General features: G+C 52.4%; 1 protein-coding gene across 2 annotated transcripts; it reads right to left on the minus strand.

Annotated features, from left to right (window-relative positions):
• On the minus strand, positions 1–6223 carry PRRT4 (proline rich transmembrane protein 4). 2 transcript variants are annotated; one of them, XM_037520164.1, is made up of 4 exons: positions 5581–6223; positions 5385–5495; positions 4918–5037; positions 1–1882 (listed from the first exon to the last, which is right to left on the minus strand). In XM_037520164.1, the coding sequence occupies exons 1-4, from the start codon at positions 6221–6223 to the stop codon at positions 66–68; spliced, it is 2691 nt and encodes an 896-aa protein (XP_037376061.1). In that variant the 3' UTR covers positions 1–65. The 2 variants fall into 2 exon arrangements, with proteins under 2 accessions (XP_037376061.1, XP_054547880.1); XM_054691905.1 differs by having other exon boundaries at positions 73–624.
• Positions 6224–23804: the final 17581 nt, after the last annotated feature.

The raw sequence follows: 23804 nt of genomic DNA on the forward strand, positions 1-23804 counted from the left end.
GTCTCGGGCAGAGCAGGCGCCTGAAGGGACGTGTGTGGCCGGGGCAGCGAGAGAGGGCCACCTCTTCACAGGTCTATGGTGTCGCTGCCCATGCTCAGCTCATCTATCTGTCGGCAGGCGTCCAAGAATTGCTCCTGCAGCAAGGCCTCTTCGGCCTGCAGCTCAGGAACAGGCTCTGGGGAGTCGTGAGAGGGTGGGGACAGGGCCTGGTAGGATCCAGAGGCCGGGAGGCTAGGGCTGCTTCCTGAGGGCCGAGGGGGGCTGAGGACACAGACCAGGGGACAGCGCGGAGGCCTGTCTGGGCTGGAACACAGCAGCATGGACGAGCTGTCCCTGGAGAGTCCGCACAGCGAGCCAGAGGAAGCGCTGCTGCCCGCGGGCCAGGCCTCGGGAGAGGGAAGCTCAGGGAGTGCGGAGGAACCAGGCACCTCCTCGGACCTCCCACTCGGGCTGGCCTCCTTGGCCCCCAGCGAGGCTGTGCGGTAGAGACCGAGGCCAGGCAGGGCTTCCCCAAAGGCAGGACCCTGGAAAAGGCCGGGCAGCAGAGCCTCGCTGCAAAGGGCTTCCTCGATGCTGCGCCGCAGGTTGATTGGGGAGGGGGGGCGGAAGTCCACGGTGTCATCGCTGCAGGGGGAGGAGGCCGGAGAAGGGGCCAGGTTGGCAGCCTCACCATCCAAGCCCCGACAGGCCCCTCCCTGAAGCAGGAGGTCAGGGCCCGGCCCGGCCAGGGCGCACAGCTGCAGCAGCTCCGTGTCCCCACGCGCGATGGCGCTACCCAGAGGTTCCTTGGCCCGGGGCCCGGGGACCCAACCTCCGGGCAGCAGTGGGGCTGCGTGTCCAGGGGAAAAACGGAAGAGCTTGGCCCAGCAGCGGGGCGGGACGCGGGGGCTGCAGAGCGCAGGATAGAGGCCCAGCAGCGCCAAAGGGAGCGCGACGCCCACCTCGCCCAGGCGCAGGCCCAGCTGGAAGGCCCACCAGGGCCAGGGCCCCTCCAGGCCAGGCTGGCCGCCGTAACCGAGGGCGTGCAGCACCTCATAGCCCTGCAGGGCCCCGCTCAGCAGCCCGAAGGTGCCCGCCACCGGGGCCGTGCGCGCCGCGCGCCGCCAGGACTCCCGCGGGGCGAAAGGGCTGCGCGCCTGCGGGAGAGGGGTGGCCCCCTTGAAGCCAGACCCTCCCAGAGGCGCCCCTGCTCGCCGTCGCCGACCCCCCAAGCAAGAGAGCACCAGCAGGAGCCCGGAAAGGAGGGCGGCGAGGAAGGCGTGCAGCCCGCGGGAGGCGAGCCGCAGGGGCCGCAGCGGGCGGTGGACGGCGCTCCCCAGAGCCGCGGCGGCCGCCAGCCCCAGGCCCAGGAGCAAGAGCGCGGCCAGGCCGGCGGGACACCGCGGGGGGCGAGGCCGGGCCAGCAGCAGGCAGGCCAGCCCCAGGCCGGCGGCCAGGCAGGGCAGCGGGAGGTCCTGCAGCAGCAGCCAGGCGAGCGTGGGCAGCCGGTCTCCGTGTCCGTAGGCGTCGTAGAAGAGCGGGAAGGCGCGCGTGGTCCCAGCCGAGAGCAGGAGCAGGTCCAGCAGCGCCAGGCAGGGGGCGCCGGGCGGGCAGCGCCAGGGCAGCAGGGCCAGAGCCAGCAGGGCCAGCAGGGCCACCAGGCCGAACAGCGCGCCCACCCCGTACACGTGAGCTTCCCAAGCCAGCCCCCAGCGAGCCCTGGCTTCTGCCCAGTCGGCCTCCAGGGTCAGGAAGAAGAGAGGCAGCGGGGCTGCAGGCGGCTGCGCATCCTGTCCTGGCATTTCTCCAATGCTGCAGGACGCTGGCCCACACTCTGGCACTGAAGGGTTCCCGAGGCTGGCAGGAGAGGGGTCAGCGAGGCCAGAAGTGGGGAGGGCGGGATCTGTAGGCGAGGAAAGTTTGTCTGAGGCAATTGCGCTGTTCTCTCCCTGCACACCGGGCTAGGTAGCCAGAGTCCTTACAGCATCCAGGATGCACCTGTCTCAGCCCTTCTACCCAAAACCTCAAGCAGTAGTTTCAGCTGCCATTCCCCTGGCCCCCACCTACCCAGCCCAAACTCCTGGCTTCAATTCCTTTCATCACTCTGATTCTACTGAAAAAAGGGTTTTTCTTAAGATATCACAGAATTTTACCCCTGGAAAGAAATGTAGAAGCCCTCTAGTTCAATGTTCCCTCCAGAAAGAAAGTCTTACACGAGTAAGGATTTGTTTGCTTTGCTCACATCTGCATCTACATGCCTAAGATGGTGCCAGCCCAGAGCTAGCACTCAGCAGATATCCTTTCATCAAGTACATCCGCTTATTTACTGAGGTGCTGCAGAGAGGCAAAGGGACCAAGGTCATAACTGTCAGAGCTGCAACTAGAATCCAGACCTGAGTGCCCGTCTGACCCCTTTCCCAGGTTCAGGAGCCTGTTCCTAACAGTCATGTGCCGGTCTCTTGTTCTGACCAGCCCTGAACACCTAGCGAAGTTAAATGAGGACCCACTCGGGAGCTCCTGCCGTGCCTTGCCCCCCATTTTTTGTTCTCTGGATGCCCCTGTCCAACCTACTTCTGCAAAGTGGATGAGTTTGTGTGGCCTTGGTGGACTCTGCAGGGAGACAGGGAGACCCTGGCCGGGAGCTCCAGGCTGCAGCAGCCTGTCCCCGCAGGCCCCCTTCCTGCTCACTGGGGGGACGCATGCAGCTCTCAGCTCTGCTCTTCCAGGTCTGCTTCTCACCGAGAGCCTGGGGAAACCCCCTCCCTCACCTCTGTCCCGAAGCACTACAGCAGCTAGAACAAACCTCCACATGCCCAAGAAGCCAGAAAATAGGCAAAAGACAGGCACAGCTCAGGAGTCAGGAGTTCTGAACTTGAAGTACTGCTTCTGGGGGCAGGGCACGTCCGGTATACCCAGCACTGAGCCAGGGAAGAGACCCAGCTTCTGCCTTAGAGGAATCCCCCTGACCTCATTGCCTGCCTTCCTCTTGAGGCTCCAGAAGAGCCCAGAAGATAGTGTCTTGCTAGCATCCCTCTCCTGAGCAGGCCACTCTCACACTGGCCCTGTGGCCTTCTTGACCTCAGAGCGCGGAGCAGATGCGATGTCACCCTGAGTGATTGGTGGGGCAGAGCTGGCTGGGGAAGAGTCAGGCAGGGGCCAGCTGGATTTATGGCAGTCAGGCCTGATTATCCACCAGCTGCCCAGATCAAAGGGCTGTGGCATCAATCGCCACCCTGGATGCCGGAAGCTGCAGCTCTGTTTGGTGGCCTGGCTCCCTCTCTCCACTCCCCGCTCTGGAGCCTGGAGGTTTGCTGCTCTTTGTAAGGATGACATTTGAAATACTTAACCACTGGAAATGGTACAAGTGCCCACAAATCGGAGCAGGTGTGGGGCGGCTCTAAGTTCAGGGGGTATGTTATGTTAACCTGCACAACTGTCCCGGGTGTACTGGCTGAACAGAAGCTCTGTCCAAGGTGAAGGGGACCTAATAGAAGAGAAGCCCTAGGGTCCAAGGTTAACCACATCTAGGTTAAAGGAGACAAGGAGACTCCCTTTGTCCCCTAACTTCCTGACAACTTCCCACACCTGCCACTGGCATCAGCAAGTCCCCTTGGCCTTCTCTCCAGAAGGCCTGTATGCTTCCTGGGTTTCTCAAAGAGGAACAGCTGAGAAAAGGCTGGATCCCCTCAGCCTTCAGTGAGGAGGGGGAAGGAGGGCGGGGCTGCCAGCTGCTGAGCGGGGCTGCCTCTGACACTGTCCAGACTCATTAAACCTGCCTGGCCAGTGCTGTCACCAAGGCTGACAGACCACCAGACAGCATCCTTCCCCGGAAGCCACAGAGCCTGTGCCCCATCTTACTGCTACTGGGCTGGTTAGGGAGGAGATGGCAGGCTTTTTGCCCACATGCCTAGCAGTGCAGTGACCACTCAGGAGGGAGGGAGAGTCAGGTGCTATGTTAAGCCTGGGGCTGGAGGAAGTGGGGGGATTTATGTTTTCCTAGTGTGGGGTGGCTGAGTGGGCTCACAGCTATAGCACACCCTTTGCAGAGCATAACTGGGCCTGGAGGTCCCTCTCCCTAGCTCCCAGAACCCACCCCAGAGCAGTGTGCCCTCTGCCCTGTGGGTTACATGTTTTCCCATCACGTATTGGGGGCAGGGTTTGAGAGGCAGGGTCTGAAAGTGCTTTGGGGATGCAGGAAGAAATGAGGCAAGGTTAGCAGCTACTATCTAATGAGAGTCTCTTTGTGCCCAGGCTCATGCCAGGGCTCACATGATCTGGACGCTTCACAATAACAAAATATTAAACTCTAGATATGGGAGAAAAAAATTAGGCTTAGAAAGGTTAAATAACCTGCTCAGGGTCACCCAGCTATTTAAGTGGTTTGGGATTCCAACTCCTAAGCCCCTGAGCTCCTCTGCACCTGAGCTCCTCTGCACCCCAGCTCCTCTACACATATGTCTGAAAAGTTTCCCTTAAAAAAGGATGGTGCCTGCTGGCTCCAGGCCTCCACCTCAGTGTCTTCCCAGTGAGGGGTCCTGCACCGCCCAGGCCTGACAACATGTCAGATCAGATCAGAAGGGAAGGGAGAGCACCCTGAGGTTGGGGGAGCACGGTGGGCAGGACAGGCTGACTGGAGGGGAGGGTGGGGTTAGTGGTGAGACTATGGAAACATGGAGTTCCTGTTTCTGTGTGTCCCGATACATCTGTCTACATCCTGCTCCGTCTGTGATTGCACCTCTCCCTGAGGACCATTACTTAAGTCCCCAGTAGCACTTGTTCTCAGACCATTAATACAGATCTCCATGGTGAAGATGAAGAGTATGGTGATTATGATGAGGATGACAATGAAAGAAGAGGGTCCCAGAATGCCAGTGAGTAGCAGCATGCAGTTAAGCACTCGGTAAATAACTGTCATGTTCAAAGGCATGGAACACGTACCTTGTGGTGCTGTTACAGGTGAGACAGGGCTTAGGGAAGCAGATGGGTCCGGTGGGCTTGGACTTGGGAGCTTTCTCTCCAGAGGGGCTGGGGACTGGGACAGAGTGGTATCAAAGAACCCTGCAAAGGGAGCACAAGAGGCTCGAGTGCCACCCTACCATTGACCTTGGCCTCTGCGGCTTTGAAGGAAATCCTATCTTTCCCCAGAGTTTGCCCTAAGGGAACCACAGCACCAGGAGTTGTAGCCACAAATATACCATGAACTAAGCTATAGGGACCAACCCAGACTCAGTATGGCAAAGAGGGTATTCCCCATGGGAGTGTGGGCCATGTCCCAGGGCCCGGGAGAAGCAATGTGAGCCTCCCATGAGTCACCAAAGAAAGAGAAGTGCTGGTTAGGCCCCTAGCACAGCGCCTGGCATGTGAGGTATTCCATAAATGTTTGTTGCAATGAAATAAACACTCACCGGGAGCATCAGAAATTCCAGAGGCAGAGCTTGGGGCTAGCGATGTGGTTGGGCCTGAGGGGCTCAGGCCTGAGAAGTTCCGCAGTGGGGACAGAGTAGTGCCAAAGAACCCTGGAAAAGGAGTCAGTCTGAAGCTTCCTCCCACCTGCCAGGACTACCTTGCAAGAGCTGTGTTAGAGATGCAGTGGCTACTCACCAAAGGGTCCCAGGCGCCCAGCAATCTCTGCCAGGCTGGCCCGCAGGCTGGGCAGCAGAGGAAGTGTTCGGTGCCCAAGCGTGGGGGCTGCGCCTGCTCTTAGTGCAACATCAAACTTCAGCTCCAGCTCACTTTGGGGGGGCCTAGGAGCACTGGATGGGGGTGCTGTAGCCATCAGAGCAGTGTCCCAGGTCACAGTGCTCATCCCTTGCTGATTGGGAGCAGTGGGCTGGTCAGTGGGTGCAGAGAGGGGGGCTGTGGACTGGAGAGGCAGGGAGGAGGCCCAGGGGGTAGAGCTGCCTTCAGCAGAGCCCCATTCTGGAGGGGAGTTGCCAAAGGAACCCACCAGCCGCTCCCAAAGGGGGTCAGTCCTTAGTCCACTGGCCACCTCTTCCTCTGGCTCCTGACTAGACCCAGGAGAGACCTGGGTTTCTGTGACAGGGTTCCCCCAGGCAGCGGCAGGTCCACGAAGGTGCAATTTGAAGTTAAGTCCCAGGTTGAGAGACAGCATAGAGGTCTCACTCTGGGGTGGTGGAGTCAAAGTGGTGAGAGGGGCACCTGGGACGGAGGAGGCAAGCTGGGGGCCCACGGGAACAGCAAGCAGGACCCAGCAGAACAGCCCCAGACAGCCATGCCCTGCCATGGCCCACCCTGGGCGGCGGAGGCCTCAGGGGACTGGGTTCTTCAGCACCTTTTAAGCGCCAAGGTCCTGGAAAGAGGAAAGGCACTGTGAGCCCTGGCCACCTTCCTCGTCCTGTCCTGGGATCAGGCGCCCCAGGGAGGCATCTGATCACAGAGAAGGTGGAGGGCCAGGGCGCCAAGGGTTCTGTCCAATTCCTTCACCATCCAGGTGCCAGCACAGCAATCTCCCCTGTAGTCTCCTCATCCAGTAAAGGCTCCCTCTCCCTAAAGCCCTGCCTCCCCCACCTGCCCCATCAGGGACTGGGGTCTGACCACAACCAGTTGCCCTCATCCGTGACTGATAGCGAGAGGGGGTGTACTTGACATCCAGATTCAGATCCTTTCCTCCCTCTCTTCTCTCTATCCTCCAATATTTCCTGAGGCCTACTATGTGCCAAACACTCTTCTGACAACACAACTGTGCACACACTAACCCTCAGGGATGAGTTTTATCCCACCCCCACCTCCAGCCACAATCTAAGATGCTGGCCCTCTCACTCACTAAGACCTGGGAGCACAGACCCGCCAGGGTAAGGCCCAGGGCTGAGTGATAGGCAGAGACAGAGGTGGCTGGCCCAGCCAGAGGAGCAGGTGGGGGGGCCCTGGTCTGGCATAAGCCCTTTGCTTTTCCAGGGGCTCAGCCTGCTCCCTTCCCTTAAGCCCTAGGAGTATTGGGGGAGGGGCAGATTGGCCACCTCTGCCTTCCTGGGGAAGACCAGCGAGCAGGCAAGCTGGCCCGGGACTGCTGCAGGGCTCTCCCACCTCTCCCAGAAGTGCCCCCTCCATGCACACACATCTGGAGGGGGGAGGGGGTGATGAGTCAGGGACACACGTGCACCCCACACCCTTACATCATGCACACACAGCCACACCTAGCACTCATGACACACTCACCCACTCACCCTTCGCACACCCCTGCGTGTGTGTGTGTGTGTGTGCGCGCACACACACACACACACACACACATCACATTCAGCCCTGTGGAGCCCCTTCCTTCCTCCATGGGTTCAGATCCAAGCTCGGTGTGAGCTCCCAGCCCGCCCCTCCCTCCCTCCCGTGCTCTCTCTCTCTCTCTCTCTCTCTCACTCACTCACACACACACACACACCCTCACAGACACATAGTATATGCAGTCACAGAGAGGCACACACACCCTTACACACACATTCACACATATTCACACTCCACATCCAGGCTCACATCCCACACCATCACCCCCCTACACACCCACCCATCCCCACAGGCACGCGTGCGCGCCCTTGCACACACACACACACACACACACACACACACACGCTCCCCCTGCCCCGGCAGCCGACCTGCTCCTCGCGCTCCCTCCCGCAGGCGGGTCTCCGCTGCCAAGTCCCCGAGGAGGGGCAGCCCCGGAGCCCAGCTGGGCCCCGCTCCGCGGCGTCTCGGGGTTCTCTCCCGCGCCCGCGGTTCTGGGCACGCGCCGCCGGGGGTCTGCCCGGCGCGGCTGGCGGCCCGCAGCGCGGTTCCCGGGGGGCTCGGCGCTCGCTCCCCGCGGCGCCGCCTCCCGCCCGCGAGCCCGGCTCCCCGGCAGAGGCGCCCGCACCCCGGCTCCGCGGCAGCGGCTCGACCGCCCTCCTCCCGCGCTCCCGCCCGCCCCCTCCACCCCCCGCCCGCCCGCCCCGGGCCGCGGGCCGCCCCCCACCCGGGCCGCCCGGCGGGCGCGCGCGCAGCCCCGAGAGCCGCCCCTGCGCCCCGCGCCCCACGCGCGCTCCTTCACCCCGCGCGGCCGGTCGGCCTCGGCGAGCGCCGGCGCCTCGTCCTCAGCCTGGCGCGGGCAGCCGCGCTCTCCCGGGGCGGCCCATCGCACGGCCACTCGCGCGCCTTCCCGGGGACACACGCCGCGGGCCGGGCACCGCGCGCGCACTCGTGCGCACACGCACACGCACGAGCTCACACCCGACCGCAGGCTCCGGACGCCACCCCACCCGCCCCGAGGAACCACCGGGTGTAAAAGTGGGAGAGGAGCCGCTGCGCCTCTCCTCTCATGGGTCCTCACCTGCACCCTGCGGTTGTCCCCGCTGCGCAGAGAGGTACCTCGAGGCCCAGAGAAGTAATGGGTCTGTCAGTCCCTCGGCTGCCGTGTGAGAGGGCGTTCAGCACTTACCCGGCTACACGGGAGTGCCCCCCACACTTCGCAGGTGAATTGCGACTGTCAAAGTGAGGGTAACATTTCTTTTTTTAAAAAAGATTTATTTATTTATGCATACAAGAGCTGGGGTACAGGCCAGAGGCATGGGGGAGTGAGAGGATTCACCAGGGACAGAGTGGGGAACAGAACAGGCAGGTTGACTGAAGTACACTGCTGAGGGGAGCAGAGGGCAAGTCAGGAGAGGTCTGCATCGCCATGTGGGTTGCTCCCTGGCCAGGGATCGAACTCATGCTGCAGAGGTTGCAGATAGCTTCATAGGTTGCGTCTTAACCCCTTGCGCCACCAGGGAGGCCAGAGGGTAACATTTCTTTTTGCTAGAACGGGTCTCTTGAAAAAATTTTTAAGATTTTCTGCCAGAAAGAATGGTGAGCCCAGCTCTTGTAAGAGATGAATGGCAACTTGTTCCCACTAAGAGCCAAGAAGACAAGAGTGAAGTCAAAGGATGAGGGTCCTAACAAGCCTATCTAGGTGTGGCAATGACTGAAGAACTGGGGTCACTGTGCACCCTTGGTGGAGCCTGTTATGCTGTTCAACAACTGATTTAAATAGTAGTAGCTCATTTATGTCGTTTTGAGCCTTTAGATTCCTTTGAGACTTCTTCCCCAAATAGCACAGTATGCACAAGTCCTGGGAGAACATGAAACACAAGAGGCTCCTTGGACCACATAAAACTACCCCTCAAAAGTCAGACATCCTACTGTGTGCCGGACACTTAACTGTGTGTCTCAGTCTCCTCACTTCATCACCCCGAACAGAGAGAAATGACTCACTGAGTTACAGCCTTGGATGTGACCCTGACCTCCCCCACCCCCTTTCCATCTACCATCTCTTTGGTGCTCTGCAAGATGAGAGAGGATGCTTAAAGAGTCACCTAAGGCAGATTCTATCTCAGTTCTAGAGAGCTAGCATAGCATTTTACCTGTGGAAGGTGCTCCATGAATATTTGATAAGTAAATAACGAATGAATGATGCTAGGACTCATATGCATAATGGGGTTACATTTCAGAAAGTCACCTCAGACTCTCCTTACTACAGAAGCCCCCCCCCTCAATTGATGTAGGATAAAATCAGGCCACCCCCCTGAGCCCCTCTTTCAGGAATGTCTACTGATCAAGTCTAGGATTTTTTCTGGGCCTTAAACAAAACACTGCAAAGGGCATTCCCTGATACACCTCCAAGGATCACTATAGGGACCCTCCTCTTGAACCATTTTCCCTCCCCCCCAAGTCCTTTAGGGGCTGCTTGGAAGCTTCCTCTGGAATGAGCCTCTGGTTTTCTCACATATACTTAATAAAGGTTATCCCATTGGAGACATTTTCCTTCAATTCTCCTCATAGAAAGGCTCATTTCCTGCTAATCATGTTCACTTAAATACTTCTAAAAGGAAAGACAGAAATAAACACACCCCAGTATATTAAAATTAGCAATCCCCCATGACCAAGCAGGGTTATTCCCAAAATTATATATTTTTAAATATATTAAGATGGGAAGCTAGTTTTCTGATTTAAGATAATAATTGAACATATACATCTAATTTCATTCAACCCCCAAATGCCACTAAAACTTCAATAAAAAAATTTAAAACAGGAGATAAACCTAGAAGTATGGAGTGAACAAGAAAAAAGACAACAGGCACAAAATTTTTAAAGCAATATGGCAGACAGCCAAGTGGTTACTGAGGGGAAAAAATCCCCAATTGGTAGTAGGGATAACTGAGAGGCAACTTGATTTACTTTGCAAGAGTTTCAGAAAGCACAGAAATTGGCAAAACAGGGACCTCTGGGATTTTGGGGGGGAGGGAGTTTGCTAAAATAGGGTCAGGATGAGAAACAGATCCTCTATCTCTTTCTAACTCCAAGCCACAATTCCTATCCTCACCCAGCCAGAGTGGAGGATTTTCCTCTGAAGACAGTAAGATAGCAGGTAGCTAGATTGGAGAAACTTCAAGCACAGGTATTCACAAAGATACCATTCTGAAAATAAAGGGAATCAAGTGACTATATCATATGGAATGCCAAATGCAGCAGCCTTGAGACTTCTCCTATCATGAGGGCTGGCAGCAGGACCCTTGCCTGGTAGGCAAGGAACTGGAAAACTCTACTCTGGGGTGAAGTCACCAGCCCAAGAAGAAAGAGCTAACAATAATGATACTGGATTTCCCCAATACAACCCAGCCAGATCACCCTACAAATCCAACCTGTGAGCTAAGTTTCTGACTAGCCTCCTTCCCACCCACCCCTGTAACTTTAATCATGATCAATGATTACTAGGCATCAGGGAAAACTTTCTAATGCAGAACAAACAAGACAAAGTAACTTGTAGGAACCAGATTATCAGAGGGGGAAAAAAAGTGTCAAGATGACCATTGTTAATCTACCAGAGAGATCAGAGAAGATACTGTATCCATGAAACAAGAACAAGATGTTATACAAAGGAACATCCAGAGAACAGCAGCAGCACAATCATGTCTTAGAAAATAAAATCATGACAGCAGAAACAATATCTCCCAATAGAAAGATAAGAAGATAAAGTTGATTAACTCTTCCTAAGAAGCAAATATAGTAACAGAGAATATGAGAAAAGATAAGAACATTAGAGAGCAATTCCAGGAATAAAACATCAAAATAATAAAAGTTCTTAAAAAAAAAAAAAAAAAGGAAACAAAGGAACATGAAAAGGAAGAAATCAACAGACTAATTTGAGGACTTTTTCCAGAGCAGAAGGACATGATCATGGTGGTGGGTCTATCAAGTCCTTAGCACCAAAGAAAAATTTTTTAAAGATTGTAGAAATTTCCAGAAGGAAAAAAAAGTAAGGTACAAAGGATGAGATAACAGAAAAGCTTGGGATTTCTCAACAGCAACAGAAGTTAAAATCAATACTTTTAAAACTCTAAAGAAAATTTACTTTCAGGGCCTCCCTGGTGGTGCAAGGGTTAAGATGCAACCTAAAAAGCAATCCACAGCCACTGCAGCACAAATCTGATTCCAGGCCAGCCAGGGAGATACCCACATGTCGAGGCAGACCTCTCCTGTCTCACCTGCTGCCCCCCTCAGCAGTGTACTTCGGTCAGTCTGCCTGTTCTCCTCCCCACTCTGCCTCTGGTGAATCCTCTCACCCCCTGCATCTCTGGACTGTACCCCAGTTCTTGTATGCATAAATAAATCTTTAAAAAAAAAGAAAATTTACTTTCAACCAAGTATTTATATTCGTTCAAGCTGTCACCAATCAAGTAAAACAAAATACATACATTTTTAGACATATAAGCTTTACCTCGCATACACATTTTCTGGAAAAGCTACTAGAGAAAGTGTGCCACCAAAACTAGAAAGCAAGCCAGGAGAGGAGAAAATGGGGTCTGGGGACACAGAGATCCACCACAGAGGGAGCTCCTTGCAAGACAGTGAAGGGGGAATCCCATATAAGTCTGTGCACCCCAAGTAGAAGGATGACAGTTCAGACTGGAGCAGTGTGGTGACTAACTAGGATGTTGTCATCACCAAGATCATTAAGTCATCTTTGAAACCTCAGTTCAGAAAGTCAGGGTGAGTCGATCCCAGTTCTGATTTGTGCTTGCCTTGTCTTGACCAAGTGCAAGTGCAACGAGTTTACCGAGGCTATCATTCTCCCCTCGTGCCCCGCTGCCTGGGCAGGCAGTGCTTCTCTGCTCCACAGAGAAGACAGGAGTGAGCTCAGAAGCAGAGAGAGCACAGGGCAGCCCCCTGCCCCTGGTCACATCCCATCCAGATGCCCAATGTCTGGTCAACATCACAGCCCGCACAGCAGTGAGCTGTTCTCTAGGACTCCCTTCTGACCGTGCCCACAACAACCTCAGAAAAGATTCATGGGGACTCCAAGCCAAAGCTTCCCAAGACCCAAGTCTTTGTGCTGCATCTCTGCTCCCTGAAGTCTTGGACAACTGTCCTTTCCTGTCACAGTTAGGATTGCAGTTGCTCGCAGCAGTGTTTGGGAGTGTGCCCGCGTGGGGAAGCCATCAACAGACGAAAGGGCAGGATTCACCTAAAGGCCAGGAGACTGATTCCTTGGGGCAGTGGCGGCAAACAGAAAGTGGTGGCTACTGACCCTGTGATACCACGTGGGTGTTCATTTACTGTTTTTTAAAAAGAATATAGAGCTTCCCTGGTGGCCTAGGGATTAAGTCTCAGCGCAACCAAATTAAAGACCTACTGCCATGGCCTAACACACATGGCGCAGCAGACCTCTCCTGTCTCGCCACTGCTCCCCTCAGCAGTGTATTTCAGTAGATCTTCCTGTTCTGCTCCCCACTCTGTCTCTGGTGAATCTTCTCACCCCCCCACACACCTCTGGCCTGTACCCCAGTTCTTGTATACAAAAATAAATAGCTCCCTGGCCAGCCAAGGATTCAAATTTGTGCTGCAGCTAGCTTCACAGTGCTGTGCTTAACACCTTGCGCCACCAGGGAGGCCCTGGGCTAAAATATTTTTAAAAACCTCCACATATAATTCTGAAGTGTGTCTGTGGGTGTGTATGTGTCTGTGAGTTTGAAGTCTATTCGTTTTTTGGTTGCTCTGCTCTGTTTTTGCTAATATAATATAGAGAAAATACAGGATTCAAGAAAAAAAAAAAAGAAGCGTGAGAAAAATCCCACTCAATATAAGTAAAATGCATTAAAGAGGGCCTCCCTGGTGGTGCAAGGGGTTAAGACACAGCCTATGAAGCTGTCTGCAACCTCTGCAGCATAAGTTTGATTCCCAGCCGGCCACGGAGCTAACCCACATGGCATTGCAGACCTCTCCTGACTCACCCTCTGCTCCCCTTAGCAGTGTATTTCAGTCAATCCTCCTGTTCTGTTCCCTACTCTGTCTGGTGAATCCTCTCACCCCCCACATCTCTGGCCTGTACCCCAATTCTTGTATGCATAAATAAATAAATCTTTTTTAAAAATGCATTAAAGAAAGACAAAGAAATGTGAAGAAAATTACAAAACTTTACTGAGAGATAGAAAAGAGGCCTGATAAGTCCCTCTACAGGACACAAATTGCTGTGCTGTCCATTTTATATATCTTACAATTTTGTCAAATATACCAAAATAAAGCCAAAAAGAATAAAATGAAAGAGACCTTGACAAATGGCAAAACAAACCTTGTTTCTGGAAGAACCCCTCAATATTTAATAAGGTTATTCATTCTTTGCAACTTGATTTACATGTCGTGTGCTATTCCAATTACTATTAAGATATTTTAAAATTTGAAATAAATTATTCTAAACTCAAGTAAGAATAACAGGCAAAGAAAACTGCAATAGGGCCTCCCTGGTGGCGGAGCGGGTTGAGCACAGTGCTGTGAAGCTCTCTGCAGCCTCTGCAGCGCGGGTTCGATTCCTGGCCAGTCAGGGAGATTCCCACATGATGCGACAGACCTCTCCTGTCGTGTCTGCTGCTCCCCTCATCAGTGCTTTCGGTCAGTCTGCCTGTTCTGCTCCCCGCTCTGTGTCTGGTAAATCCTCTCACCCTCCTGCGGTTCTGGCCTGTACCCCAGCTGTTGTATAAATAAAAAATAAATCTTAAAAAAAAAAAGAGTACAATAGGACGCATGCACAAAATGTGCTCTTTGGGGTAGCATCCATCAATTGCATAAATTTTAAACTACATTACAAAACTACTAAATTAATTCACATCCATCCTAAACTAGATTACAAAGCTACAATAATTTAAAAAATCATTTACATAAATATTACATCATAATTACATAGCAACAATGATTTTTAAAAACTGTGACTCTGGCACAAGAAACAACAGAAAGTCAAGGGGATAAGAAGCTGCAGTTACTGCCCCTGGCAGGATTTCTCTAGAGTTGTCTGCCTCCCCATCAAGCTTCTATTCCAACCTCACTGCTTTACCGAAAAGACTTTTGTCAAGTAACAATGAACTTTCCGTTGCCAAGTCCAGTGGACCTGAACTTCTCCTTGATCTTCCTGAAATGGTAGACACTGTTGGTCACCCACTCCTTGAACGTTCACTCCTCTTGGCTCCTGTGATCCTGACCTGACTGGTCCCCCTCTCTGCACACTGCCTCTTCCACTTAGGGCCCTGCCTCCATCATTTCATCTGGAAACACGACTTAAAATACCAGCTCTGGACACTCAAGGAGCAATCCATGGGCTGAAGCCAGATTTCTCAGTGACTCCTTTATATATTATATTTTTAAAAGATTTATTTTTATTTATGCATACAAGAACTGGGGTGCAGGCTAGAGGTGCAGGGGTGAAAGGATTCACCAGAGACAGAGTGGGGAGCAGAACAGGTGGATCTACTGAAATACACTGCTGAGGGGGGCAGCAGGTGAGACAGGGGAGATCTGCTGTGCCCTGTGTGGGTAGCTCCCTGGCCAGGGATCAAACTCAGTGACAGTACCTAGACTTAACGCCTATGCCACCACAGAGGCCCCCACTTCCTTATATCTTCCTACTTATAGCTCCACGTGGAGATCAAATAGTCATCTCAAACTGACCCACTGAGATGGATTTATTTGTTTCCATCTCTCCTGCCTTCTGTTCTTTTCAAGTATGTGGCGCCACCATCCACCTACCACACCAGTCAATTAGAGTCAGCCTTGACTCTTCTCCTTTACCCCATACCCAATCCACCAACAGGTCCTCCAAGACACATCCTTAATACATAAAAAGGTCTGACAAGTTAAAACATTGACATCTTTTTTTTAAAAAATTATTTATGCACGTAAGAGCTGGAGTGTAGGCCAGAGGTGCAGGGGAGAGGTGCTCAGCCTATGTCAAACACTGTTTTAAGTACTTTCCATGTATTAACTCATTTAATCTTCACAACATCATCCCTGCTCCACTACTATATGTGGAAACTGAGGCTGAAGAATAAGGTGACTTGTCCAAGGTCTCATAGCTAGGAATTGGCAGAGTCCAGGCAGTGCAGTTCAGGATGTCGTAGACATGGGAGGATATTAGAGACTTGTGAGGCCGATACATAAATGAAAAGACAACTTCCTTGGTAGTCAAAGGAGGGACATTATACTAGACACCATTTCCCCTGTTATATTTTCCCCTTGAACAGTACTCAATTCTAGCAAATGGATGATGAAATGAGCCTTTCTGTATATGGCTTGGTAGTTTAAAATGGTTCAAATGTTTTGAATGCAATTTCACAACAGGCGCCAGAAAACTTTAATAAGTCCATATTTTTTGATGTAATAATTCCTCTTCTAGACATTAATCCCATGTCAAAAATCAGATATTCAGGTAAATTTATGGATAAAGATGTTCATGATACCACTATTTAGCATCACAAATACCAGCCACTTTCATATGGTCTAACAATTGAGAAATAGCCAAATAAGTTATGATGCATTCATAGTGCAATAAAGTTTAAAAGACTGTACAGAAACAGAGAAACTGATGTTCCAATGTTAAATTTTTCAAATTAGGTGGAAGTAAACTATTAATAAAAAAGAAAGGAAAGCAGGACATAAACACATATAAATAATAACATCACAAGGATGTTACATTTCTACATTTTTTAGACCTATATTCCTGGAAAAGGACAGAAAAGAAATAACAATATTTATTTTTTTAAGATTTATTTATTTTTATACAAGAGCTGAGGTACAGGCCAGAGGCGCAGGAGGGTGAGAGGATTCACCAAAGGCAGAGCAGGGAGCAGAACAGGCAGAAGGACCGAAATACACTGCTGCTGAGGGGAGCAGCGGGCATGACAGGAGAGGTCTGCCAATCAATGTGGGAATCTCCCTGGCCAGCCAGGAATCGAACTGGCGCTGCAGAGGCTACAGACAGCTTCACAGCACTGCACTCAACCCACTGTGCCACCAGGGAGGCCCAAGAAATAACAATATTTTAAGGATTATTTGAGGTTACTAAGATCACAGATGGTTTTATTTTTTTTACATTTTTCAATGTATTCCTAATTTTCTGATGTGAGCATAGATTCCTTTTTTAAATTTTAAGACATGAAATGCTACTTTATTTGTATTTGTAATTTTCATTTACATAAATGGCACTTGGCAACTGGCCTCATTCTGTTTCTCTTGTTTTTCAATCAATACTTTAAAAAAAAAGAATTTAAAGATTTTATTTTGTGGAGTAGTTTTAGGTTCACAGAAATATTTGGCTGAAAGTAGAATGATTTCCCATATACCTCTGCTTCCACATAGCAGGCCCTGAGTGATACATTTGTTACCACCAATAAATCACCAGAGTTCATAGTTTACATTAGGCTCATTCTTGGTGCTGTATATTCTATGAATTTTTACTAATGTGTGATGACATATATCCATTATAGTATCGCACACAATAGTTTTTGCTACCTAAAAACCCTCTGTTCTCTCCTTATTCTTCCCTTCCTCCCCCAAACCCTGGCAACTATTTTTTTAAAAGAGTTATTTATTTATGCATACAAGAACTGGGGTACAGGCCAGAGGTGTGGGGGGTGAGAGGATTCACCAGAGGCAGAGGATGGAGCACAATAGGTGGATCTACTGAAATACATGGCTGAGGGGAGCAGCAGATGAGATTGGAGAGGTCTGCTGTACCATGTGTCTATCTTCCTGGCTGGGGATTGAACTCATGCTGCAGTGGCTGCGGATAGCTTCATAGGTTGCATCTTAACCCCTTGCACCACCAGGGAGGCCCAAAACCCTGACTAATTATTGATCCTTTTACTGTCTCCATAGTTTTGCCTTTTCCAGAATGTTATTTGACTGGAATTATAGAATAAGTAGCATTTTCAGATTGACTTAGTGAGATGTGATAACATTCTTTCCATGTCTTGATCATTTCTTTTAAGCCTGAATTATATTCCATTATCTGGATGAACCACAGTCTATTTATCCATTCACCTACCAAAGGATAACTTGGTTGCTCCACAGTTTTGGCTTTTGTGAATAAAGCAGCTGTGTGCAGGTTTTTGTGTGGCCATAAATTTTCAGCTCATTTGGTCAAATGCCAAGGAGTATGATTGCCAGGTCATAGGGTAAGAATATGTTTAGTTTTGTAAGAAACTGCCAGACTGTCTTCCAAAGTGGCTATGACATTTTGCATTCCCACCAGCAGGTAAATGAGAGAGCCTATAGCTTCCCAGCCTCGCCAGCATTACATGGTGTCAGTGTTTTGGCTATTTGCCATTCTAGTAAGTGTGTGTTGGTGGCTCATAGTTGTATTAATTTGCAGTTCCCTAATAACATCTAGTAGAGCATCTTCTCAAATGCTTATTTAATGCTTATTTACCATCTGTAAACCTTCTTTGGTGAGGCTTCAGATCTGCCTATTTTTAAATCAGATTGTTCATTTTCTTATTGTTGAGTTTTAAGAGCTCTTTGTATATATTAGATAACAGTCCTTTACAGATATGTCTTTTGCAAAAATGTTTGGCCTGTGTGTGGTTTGTCCACAGGGTTACTTTATAATCAGAAACAAAACAAAACAAAACAAGTGTTGTTCAGATTCAAAATATCACCCAGATGAGTGTCTCAAGAGCATGAACACCTCTACCCTCTAAGGCTCCTGAGGTCTCCCTGGTCCCCAGGAAGGATCCCTCTCACCTCTTCCCCTTGGCCTGGCAAACACCTTCCCTCCCTACCGCACCTCCCTACTGCCCCTCCCTACCACCACTCTCCTGTCTAGCCTTCAGGCTCAGCGGCTGCTCTCTCTCACTCCCTCTGCAACCACGGTTAGTTCTAGTTCGGAGGTACCTGACTTTTCTCACAGGTTAGAAGTTAAGGTCACATTCCAGGGATACCCCAGAAATGTCATGAGACTCAGGCACTAGCCACCTGAGAGTGCCATCTGGCTTGGTCCTGACAGGAGAGAGAGGGGCTGAGAGGATGGAAGGTACAGGGCAGAAATCCACAAGAGACAGGTCTGGAATGAGGGCTCCCCAGCCCAGCACTGTGGGGCTTCCCCCTCCCAGGAGGTCAGCTGTCCCAGGCACCCAGAAGGCAGAGACCACAGGTGGCTGCCTGCTCTCTCCAAGGGAAACAGAGATGGTGGTGAAGGAGCAGCAGAGTGCTAAGGGGAAGAGGCTTGAGGAACAGAGAGGAGAACAGGTGTCCTTGGCCTGCTCTGGCCCCTGTCCCTTTTCCCTCCTGCCACTGGCTCCAGGGCAAGGTGGGGGTGGGGTAGAGGCGAGGGGCAGAGTGGCAGAGGGTCCCTCCAGTGAGTCCCAGTGTTTCATCTCTTGTGTCTTGTCCCTTGGGGATGAGGGTAGAGAGGTCAAGGGTCAGGGAGGCCTGCTGGACACATTACTTTATAATTAAAAAAAAAAAATGAAAAAACAGTGCTTTCATCTCTCAACAAGGACAGCTGTTCCCAAATGTCTGCTTTGTGGGTCTCTAGCTCCTTAGACTTAACTCAGCCTTAGTTTTCTGGGGTGTCAGTGTCCTCATTTGAGAATAATGACAGACGTTGTGGGCAGTGGGCAGAAGAACTGGGTGGAGGGTGGGGACAGTGAGAGAAGGCTAGGGGAGGAGGCTTGCTAGCAGGGCCTGGGCTGCAAGGCACCTCTCACCTGCAGGGAGAGATAACGGAGGAGGCGAGGTGCTGGCTGCTAGGGCCTGTGATACCATCTGCAAGGCTGATCTGTGTAAGTTTTATAGGGCAGAGAAGGCCCCAGGGGAAAGTGTCCTGGTTCTCACATCCCTGTGAAAGGCACATGCCCTGCTTAGGGCAGCAATCCCCTACTCCAGCCCCTGCCCGACCCCCTGGCCCACCCAGGCATAGGATCAAGGTGTGGGGGGAGCCATAGGTCAACTGCAGCATCTGACCAAGCCCCTCCCCCACACAAAGGCAGCAAACCTCAGCTGGGTTTTGACTTTTAATAGCCTGACAGCTCCACACCCCCTACACCCCCCTCCCCAGCCCTGCAGTGCCCAGAGGACTCAGCTGCTTCCCTCAGCAGGGGAGAGGAGACCCCTTCCCCTGAGCTGAGCTGCTTGTGCTTGACCCCCTCCCTCAGGTGCTGGGAGGATGGAGAGGAGCAGCTGAGGTTGCAGGGCTGAGGGAGGACACCCCCAGAGGCCAGGTCAGGGTGATGGTAGGGGGTGGCACCCTCCCCCCAGCTCAGTGGGCAAACTCATTCCCTCCTCCCTCCAGCCAAGAGGGGAGGGACCTCCTGGCATCTCTAGTCTGTCTGCCCCCGCTTTCCTGAGCTCTACTGCCTTCAGTGCAGATGGCAAATGGATGCTGGCACTCACCTGGAGAGGGTGCCTGGAGAGGGGTGCCTGGAGAGGGCCAGGGAGTTGTGGCTGAGAATCGGGGAGGGGGTGTGCTCCATGCCTGGGCTGGGGAGGGGGGCGCTTAAGGGTGAAGGGGTAGTGGAGAGAAGGCTTTTGGATGCTCTCAGTTCCTTTCTCCCTCACACCCCCTCGTGCTCTCTCCTGCCCAGGCTTGGGAAGTAGGCTGGGGGGCCACGCAGCCAGAGTTCTCACTCTGTGGCCTGCTCCCCTCCCCCCACCCCGTAGGTGTAGCCCCTGTGCCCCCTCCCCAATATCATTGCCTATAGAAGGGAGGCTGAAGGAACTTTGTAAAACCTTTCTAAGAAGGGTGGGGGCAACAGGGGCAACCCAGAAATAGTATTGGGGCCTATCAATCGCTTAAAACACTTCTTGTGTACCAGGGGAAACAAGGTGTTCATCCCCAGTTCTGAAATCCCAATGATGTGTCTGACCGGGACCGTGTCCCAGTCCTGCCTAGGGAAAGAGGCTCCAACCCTTGTCACCCTCCCAGGGCTGTGCCACTCCTGCTAGAGGGTGACTTCATGACCTAGACGGCCAGGAACGAAAAGCTCGGAAGGTGGGACCCATCAGGAGATTCCGGGCAGGGGGGAGCCTGGGAGAGTTCCCTTCATCCAGGCGCCCTGGACTCTGCCAGGGGAGGAAAAGCACCTGGGCGACATGGGAAGGGGGGGACAGAATGAGCTCTCAGGATACCCCATGAGAGCCAAAAAATAGAAAACCACTGAGTGGAAAGCAGGGGAGCCAGGACCCAGGTACAGGCTCTAGATGCAGCTATGGCAGGTGTGGCCACGGTCCTGCTGCCTCAGCATTGCCCCGAGCCTGCTAGAAAAACCGAGTCTCAGGCCCCAGCCCAAAAACTACTGAACTGCAACCTGTGGCCCCCTAGATCCCCAGGTGCCCCAGTGTGAGCAGTGCATCTACAGGGCGAGCTTGGGGGGGAAGGGGAGCAGCAGGGCAAGGCCACCCCGATTGTGTCTTCTCATGGGCCAGGTGACCTGGCCTGCAAGTTCCTCTGCCTGTGGCCAAGTCTGGAAGTATCCTTCTGGAATGTGAAATAATAAACGGAGAGTGGGGTTGGGGGAGCTCCAGGTGGTGCAGGGGTTAATGTCTCAGTGTATCAAGTTATCACCAGCCACTGCAGTCAGAGATCCAGCCAGGGGCCAAGGAGCTGACCCACATGGCATAGCAGACCTCTCCTGTCTCGCCCGCTGCTCCCCTCAGCAGTGTATTTCATTAGATCTGCCTGTTCTGCTCCCCACTCTCTCTGGTGAATCCTTGCACACACCCCCCACCACCGGCCCCATATCTCTCGCCTATAGCCCAGTTCCCAGTTCTTGTATGCATAAATAAATAAATCTATTTTTTAAAAAAAGTGGAGAGTGGGGGCTATGTGGGGTACACCCTGGCTCCTGGTGCTGAGCATACCCTCAAAGGTTTCTTGATCCTTGGCCGTCAAGTGCCTTTTCAGGGAAGAATCTGCTGGAAGCGCTGTTCCCTCTGTCTAGAGAAATGGACAGACACATCATCTTGCACACATGGCAGGGGCATAGGTCCTCCAGCCCATCCATGAACCCCAACTTCCTTCCCAACCTTACCCAAGTCCCCAATCCTCCATGATCCATCCCAAGGCCCTGGGGACTAAGACACATCTCTGGCCTCTGGAAACTGACCGGCCAGACCAAGATGCAAAGCCAAAGGACCGAAGCCAAAGCAGGGGGTCTCGTGTGAGTTCCCAGGAGGGAGAGCTCAGCCTTGGGATCACAGCAAACCCACAGGCACAGGGGCTGGCCAGGCTCTTTGCCCATTCCATGGGGCTCCATGACTGCCTCCGGGGATGGTATGAGATAAGGTCATGAGGCCGTAGGTGCTGAGCATGGAGCAAGGACGATGGCAAAGATGCCATAAATACTCCCTTTCATCCTGGAGACCAGCATCCTAACTAGGCGTGGGAAGTTGAACAATGGCGCTCCCAAAATACCCATGTCCTCATCTCCGGAACCCATGAATAGGTTACCTTACATGGCAAAAGGGACTTTGCAGAGGTGACTATGTTAAGGGTTTTGAGGTAGAGACATGATGGTAGATTATCTAACTGAGCCCAGTGAGCACGAGTCTCAAAAGGGAGGTGGGGGGTCAGCGTGAGAGCAGATGTGAAAATGGCAGCCATGGTCAGAACAACAGATGAAGATGCTGCATGGCTGACCTTGAAAATGGAGGAAGGGACCACGAGCCAAAGAATTCAGGAGATTCTAGAAGCTGGAAAAGTCAAGACAGTGGCATCTCCTCTAGAATCTCAGGAAAGAACACAAGCTGGGGCATCTATTTTTTTTTTTTAAGATTTACTTTTATTTATTTATTTTATTTATTTATACAAGCACTGGGTACAGTCAGAAGCGCGGGAGGGTGAGAGAATTCACCAGAGCCAGAGCGGGGAGCAGAGCAGGCAGAAGGACCGAAGTACACTGCTGAGGGGAGCAGCGGGCGGCAGGAGAGGTCTGCGCGCCATGTGGGACCCTTACCCAGAGGCAGGGGAGCAGCAGGGGATCGAACCAGCGCTGCAGAGGCTGCGGGCAGCTTCGCAACCCAGCGCTCAACCGCTGCACCACCGGGGAGGCCCCTGGGGCATCTATTTTTGACTTCTGACCTCCAGAACTATAAGATAATAAATCTGTGTCCTTTTAAGCTGCTAGGTTTGAGATAATTTGTTACAGCAGCAACAGCAAACTAATACACTGGTCCTTGCCAGAAGAGGCTGCTGGCACCAAGCCAAGGTACAGGAGGGAGGTAGGAGGGATTTTTGCAGCCTGGCAGGGCAAGATGAGGAGAGAGCCTGTGATGAGACAAGTGGGCCAGGGCATCAAGTACTCAGCCTGTGACCTCAACCTTGGCCAGCCACAGCTGCACTGGCATCCGGATGCCTGTCCGCTCGAGGTTATATGCCCCACTGGGCCAGAAAGGGATCACAGTATAGCCAGGCCCAAGGATGGGTGGGGGTGTGGCAAAGAAATCTGGTGCCAGGGAAGGAGCCCAATCAGCCCCGAGGTTGGCAGAGGCCACAAGTGGAGGGAGGAGGCCGAAGGGCCAGGCGAGGTGCCCCAGTGTCCCCTGCCAGCTCAGTACTGCTCACCCTCTCTATCGCTGGCCATGAAGCACCCCTTCCTCTCTTCCTTTGCCCTTTCCACTTTGGGGTCTCCTAGGCTCCCCTGGGAGAGTGGGAGGAGCAGGGACTTTGGGGCTAGAGAGCCAGTGATGGGTCTCAATCTGGAGGCTGAGAAACTGGGTGACCTCGGATCAATCACTTGCCTCTCTGAACCTGTTTTCTCCTCTAGAAATGCGGCTGATAATTGTCTTCACTTCACGGGGCTGTGTTAAATGAAAAAATTCATGTAAGTAGGATGCCCAGTGGAGAGCCAGCCCTTGGAGGGCAGCTGGCTTTTGTGCCATTGCTGTGTATAAGCTCTACCATGGATGGGTAATACACCCAGCTTCTCTCCCCTGATAGATGCTGAGTTCCTCCGGGAATACGCCTTCTGTCTGCTTCACATTCTCAAGATCACCACACTGGTGTACAAGGCGATGAACCTGTTTCACGAACTCATTCATTCAAGTATTCATGAGTGACACCGTTTGATGATGAAGGCATACAAGGAAAACAGGGCTATCTGGGGCAAGTGGAGGGGACTGGCTTGGTGGGAGCCCTGGAGGACAGCAAGTCCTGTGTGTTGAGGACAGAATGGATGTGGGGACAGGATGAAAAACAAGTTCTGACCTAGTGGGGCCTACTCATGAAGGGCCTTGTAGGCCACATAAACACTGTGGATTTTACCTTGACTGCAGGGAAGCCATGCCATGCTCTGCCTTATGTTTTAAAAGAATTGCCCTGGTGCAGTGTTGAGATGATTCTGTAGGGAGGTGACAGTGGGGGGGTGGGAAAATGGCACTCATTGCTGTAACCTGGTCAAGAGAAGCCTGTAGAAGAGCCAGGGGAAAGGGGTTGGGAGCGTCTATTCTGAAGGCAGTGCCAATAGGGTCAGCTGATGGATTAAAAATGAGTGTGAGGGCCTCCATGAAGGCGCAAGGGGTTAAATCTCAGCACTATGAAGCTA

The sequence above is a fragment of the Talpa occidentalis genome, unplaced genomic scaffold, assembly GCF_014898055.3.
Source record: "Talpa occidentalis isolate TD23 unplaced genomic scaffold, MPIMG_talOcc4v2.1, whole genome shotgun sequence".
Taxonomy (NCBI): Eukaryota; Metazoa; Chordata; class Mammalia; order Eulipotyphla; family Talpidae; genus Talpa; species Talpa occidentalis.